This window comes from Nerophis ophidion, linkage group LG07, assembly GCF_033978795.1.
Source record: "Nerophis ophidion isolate RoL-2023_Sa linkage group LG07, RoL_Noph_v1.0, whole genome shotgun sequence".
NCBI classification, from domain to species: Eukaryota; Metazoa; Chordata; class Actinopteri; order Syngnathiformes; family Syngnathidae; genus Nerophis; species Nerophis ophidion.
Window position 1 is genome coordinate 43,886,776 of NC_084617.1, and position 18,762 is coordinate 43,905,537.

The window sequence follows — 18,762 nt, forward strand, 5'->3', positions numbered from 1 at the left end:
CACAAGAAAGGATGGGGCAAGGTACACCCCTTTGACCACAACTGCATGAGCAAATAGTCAAACAGTTTAAGAACAACATTTCTCAAAGTGCAATTGCAAGAAATTTAGGGATTTCAACATCTACGGTCCATAATATCATCAAAAGGTTCAGAGAATCTGGAGACATCACTCCACATAAGCGGCATGGCCGGAAACCAACATTGAATGACCGTGACCTTCGATCCCTCAGACGGCACTGTATCAAAAACCGACATAAATCTCTAAAGGATATCGCCACATGGGCTCAGGAACACTTCAGAAAACCACTATCACTCAATACAGTTCGTCGCTACATCTGTAAGTGCAAGATAAAGCTCTACTATGCAAAGCGAAAGCCATTGATCAACAACATCCAGAAACGCCGCCGGCTTCTCTGGGCCTGAGATCATCTAAGATGGACTGATGCAAAGTGGAAAAGTGTTCTGTGGTCTGACGAGTCCACATTTCAAATTGTTTTTGGAAATATATTCAAGATCGTGTCATCCGAACCAAGGGGGAAGCGAACCATCCAGACTGTTATCGACGCAAAGTTCAAAAGCCAGCATCTGTGATGGTATGGGGGTGCATTAGTGCCTAAGGCAAGGATAACTTACACATCTGTGAAGGCACCGTTAATGCTGAAAGGTACATACATGTTTTGGAACAACATATGCTGCCATCTAAGCGCCGCCTTTTTCATGGACGCCCCTGCTTATTTCAGCAAGACAATGCCATGCCACATTCAGCACATGTTACAACAGCGTGGCTTTGTAAAAAAAGAGTGTGGGTACTTTCCTGGCCCGCCTGCAGTCCAGACCTGTCTCCCATCAAAAATGTGTGGCGCATTATGAAGCGTAAAATACGACAGCGGAGACCTCGGACTGTTGAACGATTGAAGCTCTACATAAAACAAGAATGGGAAAGAATTCCACTTTAAAAGCTTCAACAATTAGTTTCCTCAGTTCCCAAAAGTTTATTGAATGTTGTTAAAAGAAAAGGTGATGTAACACAGTGGTGAACATGCCCTTTCCCAACTATTTTGGCGTGTGTTGCAGCCATGAAATTCTAAGTTAATTATTATTTGCAAAAAAAATAAAGTTTATGAGTTTGAACATAAAATATCTTGTCTTTGTAGTGCATTCAGTCGAATATGGGTTAAAAAGGATTTGCAAATCATTGTATTCCGTTTATATTTACATCTAATACAATTTCCCAACTCATGGAAACGGGGTTTGTACATCGAATACAATTTACCAAATCATTTGGAAACGGGGTTTGTAAAAAGTGTTTCTCGCCTTCCTGTTGGTCGTTTTTTCTTAATAATGATCAGACCTTCGGTTGCCGTGAATGTCAAATAAGTGACAAAAATGACGTCTCGGTGAAGATTGTTGATCGCTAATTTTTAGATCTTTTTAATGCCTGGCTGGTGATTGACTGTCACACCCTCCGCCATCAACCGGTAGCTCGCGATTGACGTAATGCGCACCCCTGCTATACAGTAATGGGCACACTGACACTTTGTCTGGTTCTTTCCATTATTACAATGCTTAGTGTGCTAATCCACATAGCGAGCATATTCCTTTTAAGCAATAGCTGCTTCTCAAAATCTTCACAGGCTCCCGTGCACTATGATGGTAGAAGGAAACGGAGAAAGCAAAATAATAAAGGACAAGTGTAACTGGTGGGGTTGTCAGTGGGGGGAAATAATATTAGTCCAGTTGGACAGGCCTCACTTTGTGCAGGCTAAATGAATGTTGAGCTTCCTGTCAGGGAGAGTGGCATCGAGTGTGCGCAGCAGCTAGGAAGCGGCACACAGTACGGCGTTTGACAGGGATTATTAAAATCAGAGCACACGGCGACGGAGCGTGCGCCTGGCGAAGTGTGAGGAAGCCAAATTGACACAGACACTCTCCATTACCTTCCACTTGACTCTGCTGGATGACAATGTTGATGCGAGACTCAGCCACGCTGCACAGGTGGGGGACCGGCTTTTTAACGGCAACGTTAAGCACCGCTGGGATGAGCCAGGGGTGTTGGTGGTCCCCTCAGCCCTGGCACAGACATAAGGAGATGACTTGTTTATTGAAAGGTTCAACTGAAGAGCATCTCATTATTTTCCCTGGCTGTCGTGTCAGGAAGTGGTTGGAGGCAACGCATTCCAATCACGGGTCATCCAATTCAATGGAAATGATTTTGTGAGAACAGACACTACTTTTGTGATAATCTTCCATTTGTCTCAGGTGCAATTGATTTCGGAATCCCTAATACGACTCTTGTCTGAGGACATTTCAAATGATTGCAAACCACTTGAGCAAATGTTTTGTTTCAGCCATGAAGATACCTCACTCTCACGTCTCACCAATCTGCATAGTTGATTTAATCCTGACAGCCCTCACATCTGTCCTTGTCATTACCGTGTTCTCTGAACTGGAACGCGCCAGGTTTTTGACGATGGTGCCGTCTTCCCTACAGATCGCCAATCCCGGTACAGAGTTATGGAGTGGCCAGAGGATTTTCCTGAGGACCATGCATTTGTTGAGCTGGTGGTTCCTGGTCTCCCCAGTCAGCTGGACTTTGAGCAGCTGATCAAAGACACTGAAGAGAAACTCAAACTCAATGCCAACAGGTCAGTCAGGAAGCTGAAATGATTTTATTAGTGGCACTTAAAAACAATAAAACTCAATGGTTTTGAGTGAAGGATTTGCTTAGGAACAAGTTACCGATTGGAAAGTGAGTCACTTAGCATGAAAACTTTATACATATCACCAGTGACGTGCGGTGATGTTCATAGCTGGTGAGGCAATGACTTCATCACAGTCAGATTTATAAACATATGAACCCTATAGAGTATTTTATTCACCATTTGATTGGCAGCAGTTAACGAGTTATGTTTAAAAGCTCATACCAGCATTGTTCCCTGCTTGGCACTCAGCATCAAGGGTTGGAATTGGGGGTTAGATCACCAAAAATGATTCGCTGCTGTTCACTGCTCCCCTCACCTCCCAGGGGGTGAACAAGGGGATGGGTCAAATGCAGAGGACACATTTCACCACACCTAGTGTGAGTGACAATCATTGGTACTTTAACTTAATGTAGCATGTACGTTAGTATAAATAAATTACACTTATTATTATCATTATTAGAGATAATACTGCTAACATTAACAATATTAAATAATTACATGTATATAGAAAATAACAAACACGACAGTACACAGTGTTGTCACTATGACAGGTGTAACCGCGCTCCAGCGGCAGTGTTTATTCATTGTCTCTATTTTAGCATAAAAATGCAGATGGCCTTAAAACGCCACAATACTAAGTCACCATATTTAAGTACCCAAAATAATGACTCGACATAAATATAAATTCAATCGGATCAGAAACATTGGAGGAAACGGGATTAAAACCCGATGCTAACCGCCCATAGAAAATTCAGGGGTACGGCTAGTAGCTACTATTATCAGACAAATTCACTTACCAACTCGGCTTAATATCTCAAAAGCGACACACTCTTTCGTAGCAACTCGGCCCTGATGGTCGGCACCTATAAGTTTACAATTAGTTGTAAAATGTTGGACGGTTGTTTTTACGATATGCAGGCAAACGACAACTTTAAAACATACCGGCTTCAGCCTTGCCGAGTAGTGCAAGAATGATCTCTGGGATCATTAGCACCCTCTACCACCAGGAGGCCGGAGAACAGGAGCCTCACATTGTACGTCTTCGTAACAGTTTTATGATTGCCCAGCACAAGAAATACGTTACACACATACAGTTGTTGACAAAATACACTGTGCATTATATACCTCAGCTAACTAAACAATGGAAATGTATAATATAATTCATATAGCAATACGGTCTCACTGCACAGCGGACAGCAGTAAGCCAAGTCATTGCGCAATCCACGGGAGGCTCAGCTGGCTGTGACTCACCGCAAGTAATTTTCAGTATTTGAACGGCAAATGTGAAAATTAAGCGATTTTGAATAAAACATAATTTAAAACTGGTGAAGTTAAATGGAAAATAACTTTATAGTATAATCACTGGATACATATAACAATGTAATTATTTGTTTTCTTTTTAAATTTTTTTCTTTCCATGATGGCAGGTGAGGTGTGGCCCCTGACTGCACGTCACTGCATATCACTTTCTGGTGTACATTCAGTTCTTTCTTTAAAACACCTAGATATAAGCCACACCCACTTAATTTTTGCGACACACTTAATTGTTTATGTACAGTACAGGCCAAACGTTTGAACACATCTTCTCATTCAATGAGTTTTCTTTTTTTTCCTGACTATATGCATAGTAGACTGTCACTGAAGCCAAAAAACTATGAATGAACACATGTGGTGTTATGTACTTAACAAAACAAAAATGAAATAACTAAAAACATGTTTTGTATTAAATTGTTTTCAAAAAAGTCACCCTTTACTCTGAATACTGCTTTGCACACGTTTGGCATTCTCTCGATGAGCTTCAAGCACACGTGTGAAGTGAAAACCCTTTTTTTGAAGCTCATCGAGAGAATTCCAAGAGGGTGCATATGTATGTATGCATGCATGTATGTATATGTATGTATGTAGCAATCACGTTAAATGTACTGTATTGTGCTCGCTATTTTATCATTTGAAGTACCAGTATAGCGGAAAACAAGTTCTCTACGTTGAAGTGATTATCACGATTTATCTGATTTATGACACCAAAAAACTTCCAAAGTTTGCGAATGAATAGATATGATCAACATAGTATCAATCTCACTGAGATTCCCAGGCCATTTTGAGAGTTAACGAGAAAACCAGTCACATGATCCATGACGTAGTTAGGAATCTCAGATCACTTCCCTCATCAACAATAACACTAATCAAGCAGATTTTGTGAGAGCCAACAACGATTACTTTGGGAAAAATGTTTGCGAGTTTCCAGTATGACTGATCTGATAATTTGGTCAGAGTGCAGAGGCATTACTACAGTGACGAAGAATCTACGGAAATTGCCACTGATAGACAAGACAATATGCTGACTGCATTTGTGGCATTTTGTGATGTTTAGACCTATTTTCACATTCTTTGCGGATTGTAAATACAATTGGATATGGTTGAATAGATACAATGAAACACAAAAGATGGCGGCGCCCGGACGGGCTGCGCTCTCGAGGGGCTCTTGCTAAAGATGGAACATTTGGCAGAAATACCGGACAATTCCACACACTTTATGGCTGGCTCACATCGTGGTCACTCCGTGATCACGTACGACCGCCAGACACTTCTGGATGTGGACATATCGGGCCGTTTTGGACTGATAGACGCGTGCGTGCTAAACCTGCTAACTAGCATGGGAATACGTCGGCGGCTACATCCAGCGGCCTGTGAAGCAGGGGAGTCTAGTAGCAGCGGGGGCCGTCTACGGAGCAGACGCCAGCGGTGTGATCGGAAACGCGGATGCCGAGCGGGGCTAAAAACAAAGCAGAAGGCTAATCCCCACAGAACACCACTTCCCTCCATCCTGAAGACGGATTTAGATGGAAAATGCGAGACTACTGGTCTGGGTAAGGAGTCAGTTAAATTAGAACAAGTTTTTTCTGCTTTGAGTGTTTCAGAGTTGGACATGTGTTTTACTGAGGTGGCTAACTATGATGCGTGCAGTTTATCAAAGCAACAAACAAACAATCGGAAAATCCCCGTTACTGAGGTGGCTAACAATGATGCGTGCAGTTTATCAAAGCAACAATCAAACAATCAGAAAATCCCCGTTACTGAGGTGGCTAACCATGATGCGTGCAGTTTATCAAAGCAACAAACAAACAATTGGAAAATTCCTGTCGTATCAATTCCTAGATATGGTCGTAACTATACTAAATGCACTGGGCATAATAAACACAACATCATTAATATTGCTACTACGGATAATTTGATCAAAAACTCCCTAAAACAGCCCACTACCTATAATATAGGTTTTTTAAACATAAGATCATTGTCTCCTAAAACGTTGTTAGTTAATGATATTATCAGAGACAACAATCTTAACGTCATCGGTCTCAGCGAAACCTGGCTTAAACCAAACGACTTTTTTGCGCTAAATGAGGCATGTCCTCCTAACTTTACACATTTTGCCCGTCCGCTTAAAAGGGGTGGGGGGGTCGCACTAATATACAACGAAAACTTTAACCTTAGTCCTAACATAAATAATAAATATAAATCGTTTGAGGTGCTTACTATGAGGTCTGTCACACCACTGCCTCTACACCTGGCTGTTATCTACCGCCCCCCAGGGCCCTATTCGGACTTTATCAATGAATTCTCAGAGTTCGTTGCTGATCTAGTGACACATGCCGATAATATAATCATAATGGGGGACTTTAATATCCATATGAATACCCCATCGGACCCACCGTGCGTAGCACTCCAGACTGTAATTGATAGCTGTGGTCTCACACAAATAATAAATGAACCCACGCATCGCAACAGTAATACGATAGACCTAGTGCTTGTCAGGGGCATCACCGTTTCCAAAGTTACGATACTCCCGTATACTAAAGTATTGTCCGATCATTACCTTATAAAATTCGAGGTTCAGACGCATGTTCGTCAAACTAATAATAATAATAACTGCTATAGCAGCCGCAACATCAATACAGCCACAACGACAACTCTTGCTGACCTACTGCCCTCGGTAATGGCACCATTCCCAAAGTATGTGGGCTCTATTGATAACCTCACTAACAACTTTAACGACGCCCTGCGCGAAACCATTGATAACATAGCACCGCTAAAGTTAAAAAAGGCTCCAAAAAAGCGCACCCCGTGGTTTACAGAAGAAACTAGAGCTCAGAAATTATTATGTAGAAAGCTGGAACGCAAATGGCGCACGACTAAACTTGAGGTGCACCATCAAGCATGGAGTGATGGTTTAATAACTTATAAACGCATGCTTACCTTAGCTAAAGCTAAATATTACTCAAATCTCATCCACCGTAATAAAAGCGATCCTAAATTTTTGTTTAGTACGGTAGCATCGCTAACCCAACAAGGGACCCCTTCCAGTAGCTCAACCCACTCAGCTGATGACTTTATGCAATTCTTTAGTAAGAAAATTGAAGTCATTAGAAAGGAGATTAAAGACAATGCGTCCCAGCTACAACGGGGTTCTATTAACACTGACACGATTGTATATACGGCGGATACTGCCCTCCAAAATAGTTTCTCTCGTTTTGAGGAAATAACATTAGAGGAATTGTTACAACGTGTAAATGGAATAAAACAGACAACATGTTTACTTGACCCTCTTCCTGGGAAACTGATCAAGGAGCTCTTTGTATTATTAGGTCCATCAGTGCTAAATATTATAAACTTATCACTCTCCTCGGGCACTGTTCCCCTAGCATTCAAAAAAGCGGTTATTCATCCTCTTCTTAAAAGACCTAACCTCGATCCTGACCTCATGGTAAATTACCGACCGGTGTCTCACCTTCCCTTTATTTCAAAAATCCTTGAAAAAATTGTTGCGGAGCAGTTAAATGAACACTTAGCGTCTAACAATCTATGTGAAACCTTTCAATCCGGTTTCAGGGCAAATCACTCCACGGAGACAGCCCTCGCAAAAATGACTAATGATCTATTGCTAACGATGGATTCTGATGCGTCATCTATGTTGCTGCTCCTCGATCTTAGCGCTGCTTTCGATACCGTCGATCATAATATTTTATTAGAACGTATCAAAACACGAATTGGTATGCCAGACTTAGCCCTGTCTTGGTTTAACTCTTATCTTACTGATAGGATGCAGTGTGTCTCCCATAACAATGTGACCTCGGACTACGTTAAGGTAACGTGTGGAGTTCCCCAGGGTTCGGTCCTTGGCCCTGCACTCTTCAGCATCTACATGCTGCCGCTAGGTGACATCATACGCAAATACGGTATTAGCTTTCACTGTTATGCTGATGACACCCAACTCTACATGCCCCTAAAGCTGACCAACACGCCGGATTGTAGTCAGCTGGAGGCGTGTCTTAATGAAATTAAACAATGGATGTCCGCTAACTTTTTGCAACTCAACGCCAAAAAAACGGAAATGCTGATTATCGGTCCTGCTAGACACCGAACTCTATTTAATAATACAACTCTAACATTTGACAACCAAACAATTATACAAGGTGACACGGTACAGAATCTGGGTATTATCTTCGACCCAACTCTCTCCTTTGAGGCACACATTAAAAGCGTTACTAAAACGGCCTTCTTTCATCTCCGTAACATCGCTAAAATTCGCTCCATTCTGTCCACTAAAGACGCTGAGATCATTATCCATGCGTTTGTTACGTCTCGCCTCGACTACTGTAACGTATTATTTTCGGGTCTCCCCATGTCTAGCATTAAAAGATTACAGTTGGTACAAAATGCGGCTGCTAGACTTTTGACAAGAACAAGAAAGTTTGATCACATTACGCCTGTACTGGCTCACCTGCACTGGCTTCCTGTTCACTTAAGATGTGACTTTAAGGTTTTACTACTTACGTATAAAATACTACACGGTCTAGCTCCATCCTATCTTGCCGATTGTATTGTACCATATGTCCCGGCAAGAAATCTGCATTCAAAGGACTCCGGCTTATTAGTGATTCCCAAAGCCCAAAAAAAGTCTGCGGGCTTTAGAGTGTTTTCCGTTCGGGCTCCAGTACTCTGGAATACCCTCCCGGTAACAGTTTGCGATGCCACCTCAGTAGAAGCATTTAAGTCTCACCTTAAAACTCATTTGTATACTCTAGCCTTTAAATAGACTCCCTTTTTAGACCAGTTGATCTGCCGTTTCTTTTCTTTTTCTTCTATGTCCCACTCTCCTTTGTGGAGGGGGTCCGGTCCGATCCGGTGGCCATGTACTGCTCGCCTGTGTATCGGCTGGGGACATCTCTGCGCTGCTGGTCCGCCTCCGCTTGGGATGGTTTCCTGCTGGCTCCGCTGTGAACGGGACTCTCGCTGCTGTGTTGGATCCGCTTTGGATTGGACTCTCGCGACTGTGTTGGATTCATTGTGGATTGAAATTTCACAGTATCATGTTAGACCCGCTCGACATCCATTGCTTTCCTCCTCTCTAAGGTTCTCATAGTCATTATTGTCACCGACGTCCCACTGGGTCATTATTGTCACCGATGTCCCACTGGGTGTGAGTTTTCCTTGCCCTTATGTGGGCCTACCGAGGATGTCGTGGTGGTCTGTGCAGCCCTTTGAGACACTAGTGATTTAGGGCTATATAAGTAAACATTGATTGATTGATTGAATTGATTCTGAAGGCCCCGGACATATTTTGTACAGCCTGGCAACATTAATTCGCTAAATTCTGATTGAATAAAAACTCTAACCTAAAAACAACAGCACTGGAACAACCATAAACATAATATGATATGAAGAGAATATAAATATTTTTAGATATTTAGGGAAAGTAAATAAAAAAAACAAATTTTATCTTTAATAATGATCATGATTTCTGGTTATGTTTGGCCAGCAAAGAAGGCCAAGCTGGCCCCGATGTCTAAAGACTGGTCTAAAGACTATATAATCTCAGTTTATATAATCTCAATCTCTCAACACTAACACTTTTTTTTTCTTTGTCATTAGTTTGGACTTTTGTCCTGTGCTCATCACTGGGATTATTTTTTTCTTAAAAGTCTCATAAAACACATTAAACATATTGTTTTCCATGACTCTCTCTGTAACTCTCTGGCCTATATCTTATGATTTTCTTTATAAAAGACATCAATACGGTGCAAAGAAAAGTAGGTTTGTCAGCCTAGTTCCTGAAGACCCACACCGTGAATGTTTCTTTAGTGGTAAAATATTTTATTGTTGTTCACATACAAGACAGAAAATGGCATTCCGGGAGCTCAGTACAAGGCTATTTAACACTACAATGGTTTTATCTGACAGAATGACAGTTTCCTGGTGAGCTGCTCATAATAAGGACACATCTAAACAGCTATTCAGCAGATGGATGTGGAACATTATTATCCGTGTGGGTGTATTTCATTGGCCACTGCATGGACACTACAGGTACATTCTGTAAAGGGCCTAAAATGATACTGATGCTGTTTTGGGCAATGCCTGTGTTTTTCCCATTTTTGTGAAGGGTTAAGGTTTGTGCTTGGTGTGTAAAACACTCATGAGTGGTGTGATGGTTGTCAACACACATTTGTCGAAATGTGTTCACAAGTGAGTTCCCAAGGTGTAAACATTGTAAAATGTGCAACTTTATTTTTGTACCGTAATTTCTGGTCTATAAACTGTAATTCTTTCCCCTGACTTTGAACCCTACGCTTTATTCAACGTTGTGCCTAATTTATGGATTTTCCTCCTCACATCCCGCCAATAAATTTAGCCTCGATCAATAAAATTGTCCCCATTAAACAGATAATTTGTTTTTGTATTTTTATGTATTATATTCCAAATTTGTTTACATGCACACCGACGGAGGATTCTCTCGATCAACTACATTCATAACCAGTGGCTACAAAACTAAATGATTGTATTTGCATCTGCTTATCCCAGTATTGTGGTTGTTTTGATAATCAGCATATCAGTATATTGTGCATTTATCCATGATAACAATCACATTAAATGGATTGTACTCACTGTTTTGTCATTTAAAGTACCAGTAAACCAGAAAAACAAGTTGCCTCTATGTCAAAGTGGTTATCATATACAGTACAGGCCAAAAGTTTGGACACATCTTCTCATAAAATATGTGTTTTCTTTATTTTAATGACTATTTACATTGTATATTGTCATTGAAGGTATCAAAACTATGACACCTGTGACATGAAAAACATTTTAGGTGACTAATTGTTGAAGCTCTTCGTGAGAATGCCAAGAGTGTGCAAAGCAGTAATCAGAGCAAATGATGACTATTTTAAAGAAACTAAATTATAAAACATCCATCCATGCATTTTCTACCGCTTGTCACTTTTTAAGGTTGCAGGGGGTGCTGGAGCCCACGTCAGCTGCATTCGGGTGGAAGGCGGTGTACACCCTGGACAAGTCACTACCTCATCACAGGGCCAACACAAATAGACAGACACACTCACATTCACACGCTAGGGCCAATTTAGTGTTGCTAATCAACCTATCTCCAGGTGCATGTCTTTGAGGAGAACATGCAAACTCTGTTTTCAGTTATTTCATTTTTTTTGTTAAGTACACAACTCCACATGTATTCATTCATGGTTTTAATGCCTTCAGTGACAATCGACAATGTAAATAGTCATGAAAATAAAGAAAACACATTGAATGGGAAGGTGTGTTCAAACGTTTGGCCTGTACTGAATATCTGATTAATGACACCAAAATACTAGCAAAGTTTGCAAATAAATAGATATGATCAAAATAGTATCAAGCTCACTGCGATTCCCAAGCCATTTTGAGAGTAAACGAGGAAGCCAGTCACATAATCCATGACGTAGCGATAGAACCCGCAGATCCTGTCCCCATCAACAACAATGCTAATCAAACAGACTTTGTGAGAGCCAACGACGATTACTTTGGGAAATTGTTTGCGAATTTCTAGTATGACTGATCTGATAATATGGCCAGGGTCCAGAAGTGTTACTACAGTGACGAAGATTCTACGGAAATTGCCGAAGATATTCGGAGCGGAATATTCAAAATGGCCGACTCAATTTGTGGCATTTTGCAATGTCTACACGGTATTTTCGCAAACTTTGCGGATTGTAAAAACAATTCGATATGTTTAATAGATACAATGAAACACAATTAGGCATGTAAAGTCAACTTGATTTCTACTTTACTGCTACTTTTAAGAGACGCTATTTTCAGAGGACAAGCTTAGTAGGTCAGCTGTGCGTGCGCTATCAAGTATGCACGTGGTTTAGAACAGACAAATCTTTAGTAGACCGGGACCTGTGAGTATATTTGGCATTTTCTTTAGTTTCTCAGTATATAATACATGCATCTAAATAATTCAAGCTTTCAGGTATACGATTGCTCCAAATAAGATGAATTGACTTTGTACCCCGCCTACCGCCCGAATGCAGCTGAGATAGGCTCTGGCGACCCTAAAAGGGACTAGCGGTAGAAAATGGATGGCTGGGATGAATGGACTGCAAAGACCCATCCATCCATTTCCTACCGCTTATTCCCTTTTGGGGTCGCGGGGACTGCGAAGACAAGATATTCAATTTTTAAACTGAGAAACTTAAATTATTTTTGCAAATAATCATTAACTTAGAATTTAATGGCAGCAACACATTGCAAAAAAGTTGGCACAGGGGCATTTTACCACTGTGTTACATGGCCTGTCCTTTGAACAATACTCAGTAAACATTTGGGAACTGATCAGACCAATTTTTGAAACTTTTCAGGTGGAATTCTTTCTCATTCTTGCTTGATGTACAGCTTAAGTTGTTCAACAGTTCGGAGTCTCCGTTGTGGTTATATTGCACCACACATTTTCAACAGGAAACAGGTCTGGACTACAGACAGGCCAGTCTAGTACCCGCACTCTTTTACTATGAAGCTACGCTTTTAAATGGGTTAAATGGGTTGTACTTGTATAGCGCTTTTCTACCTTCAAGGTACTCAAAGCGCTTTGACACTACTTCCACATTTACCCATTCACACACACATTCACACACTGATGGAGGGAGCTGCCATGCAAGGCGCCAACCAGCACCCATCAGGAGCAAGGGTGAAGTGTCTTGCTCAGGACACAACGGACGTGACGAGGTTGGTTCTAGGTGGGATTTGAACCAGTGACCCTCGGGTTGCGCACGGCCACTCTTCCACTGCGCCACGCCGTAACACATGGCTTAGCATTGTCTTGCTGAAACAAGCTGGGCGTCCATGATAACGTTGCTTGGATGGCAACATATGTATTGAGCATTCCTCAACTTTCTCAATTTTTTTGCCACTTGTGCCAGCTTTTTTTGGAACATGTTGCAGGCATCAAATTTCAAATGAGCTAATATTTACAAAAAATTTAGTTTTCCATTTCAAATGTGAAATATATTGTCTTTGCAGTCTATTCAATTGAATATATTTTGAAAATGATTTGCAAATCATTGTATTTAGTTTTTATTTTCCATTTGCACAACGTGCCATTTTCACTGGTTTTGGGGTTTTTAGATTCCAGTTCAAGTTGGAATTCTTATGTGCAGCAAACTTTACTGGAGCTTCTGTTTTCTCAGAAATATAAATTCAACATAAAAGTGCATGTCTGCTGTTGCGATGTAATCTTTTTTTAAGGTGTGTGACAGATGCAGTCGCCGTGAAATTGCCAACTTTCTTTGGCCTTAATCCACAGTGCATCACTGCAGCATCTTGCAGAAGAGAGCTCACCCCCTTACTGAAAATGACTAAAGACAGTAATTTCTGTTTAAATAGATGCCACGATAATTGTGTCTTGCCCCCAATGAAGCACAGTCTGCATGAGTGATATCAACACCCGGGATCTGCGGTTTGTTGAGGGAAACAGAAGTTCCAATATGCATTGTCACATTTCAAAGGAGAGTCCCTCCTTCGGGACTCTAGGACAGTTTTCCAGCATGACAATGAGCCCAAACACAACTCCACAAAATAGTATACATTGACACCACAGCCACAATTTGACTTGCTCAATGGGAGGTGTACTCAGTATACAGACACTACTGTAGTATGATGAATGAGTTTCAGATGACAGTAAACTTATACTGTCTTTTCCAAAAAGCGTATCTGATTTTTCCGTCTGTAGTCGGAAATACGTATCATCTGTTTTTCTCAGTTTTTTCGGACCTACAATGTGTGTTAAAATCTTGATCCATCTCTTTGCCATACCTTCCGACTAGTATGTTTTTCCTGTAATGAGTATGTTTTTTGATCATCCATTCCAGTTTACGGTTGCAGTGTTAAAAACTACTGTTTTCCATAAAAAAAAAAATGTACGTAAAAAAACTAAGCTATGTAGCGAATTTCCCAGTAGTTCAGCAGTGGCTTCGCTACTTTTTTCAACAAGTAGGGATTTCCAGAGCTTAGCTATTTTTAGACCCATGTAGTGGTTAGCTATGCTACAGGAGGAGAGAGTCAGAGAAGAGAAGAGGGAATATTCAAGTGGGCGATTTATATATTAAAAAAACTAGCGGAAGATGGCAGGGGAATTTTCTCCCTTATATTTGTTTCTTTTAGCAATGTAGACGACGTCCAGGAAACCTACAATGTGTCTACTTGGCCACATTTGGACAAATCTATGCATCTGGATAAAACATTCATTGGAGTTGTTTACCATGTAAGCCCAAATCAAAACTGCTCTCGACTTGGCAGATGTGGAATACACATTTAAGAACACACATGATTGTGACAGACATGTGATGACTTTTGCTACAGATAAGCCCTTAAACAAATAATTATTTAGCCTAAGCCCCGTTACAGCCATACTAAACTATTGTTTAAGGTCCTCCTCCTCGGACAATTTTTTACACTGGTAAGTGCGCCGTGTATTTCTTGAATCTCCGGCTCTTAGCTTTGTATGGACTCATTGAACGTTTACAAACTGAGTTTGAAGAGGAAGTGACGCCAGAAAGACCACGCTCCACACATAAAGTGATGTAATAAAAAACGCGCCTCAGCCAGCTTTCTAATAAAGTGGTTTCGTAACTCTTAGCTAACCACTGGAAATATGGAGGCGAGTCATCCAGACATGCCCATGTTTCTCCTTCTGTCTGTACAGACGCTTGTGGAAATCACACATAAATACCTTAAGAGAAAGCGATTGCAGCTATTTCAGATACAACACTTCTCAGACGGCAAGGGAATTTTCAAAGGCCTTGGTCAGCTGTGATTCTAGTTACGGAAAAACTTTGTCCATTTGTTGGAGGAGAGACAACAAGAATGTGGGCTCCCGTGGATGTGATAAAAAAGGTAGCATGTGATTTGTATTCCCTGGCCGTCGGGGGAAGACTACGAAAATTTGCAAAGCTTTTGGACTGGCAAAGCAGACTGTATCAGTTATTGTCCACCATGTCTGTCGCGGACTCAACGTCTAGGTCCAGAGTATATGAAGTCACCAAAAATGAATGGACAATGAAGTTGAAGACAAAAGAGTGAGGAGTGTCCTAACCAGATATCTAGATCCATAAATTGATTTATGTAAAATATTCCTTATAAGATTATCAGATAATCCATCCATCAATTTTCTAACGCTTATTCTCTTTTAGGGGTTGCGGGGGGCGCTGGCGCCTATCTCAGCTACAATCGGGCGGAAGGCGGGGTACACCCTGGACAAGTCGCCACCTCATCGCAGGGCCAACACAGATAGACAGACAACATTCACACTCACATTCACACATTAGGGCCAATTTAGTGTTGCCAATCAACCTATCCCCACTTCCTCTCACTTTGGAAGTGGGAGGAAGCCGGAGTACCCGGAGGGAACCCACGCATTCACGGGGAGAACATGCAAACTCCACACAGAAAGATCCCGAGCCTGAGATTGAACCCAGGACTGCAGGACCTTTGTATTGTGAGTCAGACGCACAAACCCCTCTGCCACCATGAAGCCCATTATCAGATAAGTTAAATGTAATTCAAGAACTTGCACACAAAGCAACACTGAAGATGACTATGACGTGCGCATTTTCCAAGCATTCATACTAGGTCGCGGTGCGCAGGCAAACGGAGGAGGCTGCGGGGGTCTTAAGCGACCATAAGGTTAGATGGGATTTACCCTGGATAACCTTAGTGTAGAAGGGGTCTAAATGCTACATTTCATTTTCAGTAGCTGACATTTTGTTCATTATTTCTTCTTTTTATATTTTGTTAATGACCCCTGACCTACTTTCAGTCTTTTTCGTTCCCCTGGCTTATTTTCAGTCTTTTTCTTTGAGTTTAAATCACTTGCCTGTTATTTTGTATATCCTAAAAAATACGCAATTTTTATGGACCCACTGCCAAAAAGGTTGTCAAGGATTATAAATAAGGCAGAGCTCTAGTAATGTTAGGTCAGTCTTTTCCAAGTTTTGTGAAGTGAACTCAGTGTCATTCTCGGGACGGATTCTGGCCCTAGGCCACTAGTTAAATAGTCCTGCTAATACACCAACTACTCTAAACTATATCAAAGTTTCATTTATGTAGTATTGTCCCCTGAGAAGATATACTGTTGAAAAACAATTATTGCCGATATGTGAAGCATAACCCACGATCACCTATTTTGCAAGCTTATCCTCAATGGTGACTTACATTTGTTACCGGGGGATGAAAACAACCACGTTAAAATTGGATTTAACCAGGATTGTAGTGTATATCGGTATTAGTATAGTACCGCGATAATAATGAATCATGTTAGGTACTATCCATCCATCCATCCATTTCCTACTGCGGGGGTGCTGGAGCCTATCTCAGCTGCATTTGGGCGAAAGACGGGTTACATCCTGGACAAGTCGCCACCTCATCACAGGGCCAACACAGATAGACAGATAACATTCACTATACCACCTTGCCATTGGTGGATCTACACCTAACATCCACTATAATGATACCAAGTAAAGAAGTGTATCTAGTCGATACTACTATGATTACGTCAATATGTTTTGGAATCACATCTTCTTTTATTTTTTTAAAATGTATATTATGTTTATAAACTCAGGAACTATGTCCCTGGACACATGAGGACTTTGAATATGACCAATGTATGATTCTGTAACTACTTGGTATCTGATTGATACCCAAATGTGTGGTGTCATCCAAAACTAATGGTGAGACTTAGACTTAGACTTCCCTTTTGTTGTCATTCAAATTTGAACTTTACAAGAACGAAATTTTGCTGCATTAGCTCATGGTACTGCAGTATAAAAAAGCAATAAGAGGCATATATAAATAAATAGATGACTGTACAGATAAATATATTGCAGTTTTTCATATGCATCCACGTTTATGGATGTATGTTATATTGTCTTTTTATTCCAACGAGATAATCCATTTTGGGGGGAATTGAGGGGATTATTATGATGCGTTCAAGAGTCTTACGGCCAGAGGGAAGAAGCTGTTACAGAACCTGGTGGTTCTGCTTCAGAGGCTATGGAACCTCTTTCTAGAGTACAGGAGTGAAAACAGTCCTTGGTTTGGGTGTGAGGAGTCTGCAGATTTTCTGAGCCCTGGTCAGGCAGCGGCTTTTTGCGATCTCCTGGATAGGAGGAAGAGGATTCCTGATGATCTTTTCTGCCGTCCTCACCACTCTCTGGAGAGACTTCCAGTCTGAGGCACTTCAGGCTCCAGTTCAGACAGAGATGCAGTTAGTCAGTAGGCTCTCTATAGTGCTTCTGTAGAATGTTGTGAGAATGGGGGGAGTGAGCTGTGCTCTTTTCATCTGATGCAAAAAGTGCATGCGCTGCTGAGCTCTTTTTACAAGAGCTCCGGTGTGTAGGGACCAGGTTATATTGTCAGTTATCTGCACCCCGAGGAACTTGGTGCTGCTTGCCATCTCCACCACTGTACCATTGATGAAGAGTGGAGCATGGCTGGATTGGTGCTTTCTGAAGTCAACAATGATCTCCTTGGTCTTATCGACATTCAGGACCAGGTTGTTGGTTCTGCACGAGTCAACCAGATGTTTCACTTCCTCCATGTCATTGTTGTCACGGAGGAGGCTCACTACTGTCGTGTCGTCCGCATACTTCACAATGTGGTTAGTAGTGGACCTGGCGCAGCAGTCATGGGTCATCAACGTGAACAGCAGCGGACTCAGGACGCAGCCCAGGGGGGAGCCGGTGCTCAGGGAGATGGCACTGGAGGTGTTGTTGACCATTCTCACAGACTGGGGTCTGTCTGTGAGGAAGTCAAGCAGCCAATTGCATTGGGGGGTACTGAATCCAAGGGAGGCCAGTTTGCTCACCAAATGCTACAGGATGATGGTGTTGAATGCTGAGCTGAAGTCCAGAAACAACATCCTACCTAACAAGTATCAAAAAGCAGAAGAATAAGTGATTATTACATTTTAACAGAAGTGTCGATAGAACTCCTTAAAAGAGAAAGTAAGCAAAATATTGGTATCGGGACAACACTCGATCTTACTCACTGAAAAGGTATAGATATCTGTCAGTGAATGCACAAACGGATAGAAAAACATAAATATGATTTATTTTGTGTCTTTTATTGTTTGAGGCAGCGATGAAGGACTCTTGTAGCAAGTGAACAAAGGCTCACTCTGGCACCATTAGTGTCTGACTCTTCCTCTCTCTCTCCATTCCTCCCTCTTTCTCCATTCCCCTTGCCCCCACATACTCTCTCTTCCTTTCCCTCCTCCTTGTAAATGGGAACATAATAATTGAAGATTCCACATCTTGAAACGAAAACCCTTGGGTAGGTAATTCAAGGCTTATTACTGAAGGCCGGGCCATTTTTCTGCTTTCTAAGCATTAAAGGGTTATTTTGTGTTCCTGCAGATGGCAGAAGGATAACCATTATGAGAACAAAGCATCCAGATAATGGAGAATGGGGCTAAAAATAAGGCAATCCTGGGTTCACTATAGGGGTACATTGGTCAGCATCTCCGTGTGTCGCCGGCCTGCTTCACTTAGGAGCCTATCACATAGGCAAACAACTGGCTTCAACTAGGGTGGGCCGGACACGCACGCACACACACACACACACACACACACATACACACATGCACACGCACGCACACACACACGCACACATTCTTGTATTTGTTACTTTCTTGGGACCTCCGAAAAATGCCTATCTCTTTAGGACCACCCTTTTTAGATATA

The 18,762-nt window shown here is 41.6% G+C and overlaps 1 protein-coding gene across 4 annotated transcripts in view; it reads left to right on the top strand.

The window, feature by feature from the left end:
• Positions 1–18,762, top strand: part of kiaa0825 (KIAA0825 ortholog) — a 523,244-nt gene that overhangs the window by 8,604 nt on the left and 495,878 nt on the right. For all 4 annotated transcript variants that reach the window (XM_061906242.1, XM_061906241.1, XM_061906244.1 and 1 more), the window contains one exon: positions 2,491–2,644. In XM_061906242.1, the coding sequence (XP_061762226.1) occupies positions 2,514–2,644 (131 nt within the window). In that variant the 5' untranslated portion in view covers positions 2,491–2,513. The remainder of the gene's footprint in view (positions 1–2,490; positions 2,645–18,762) is intronic.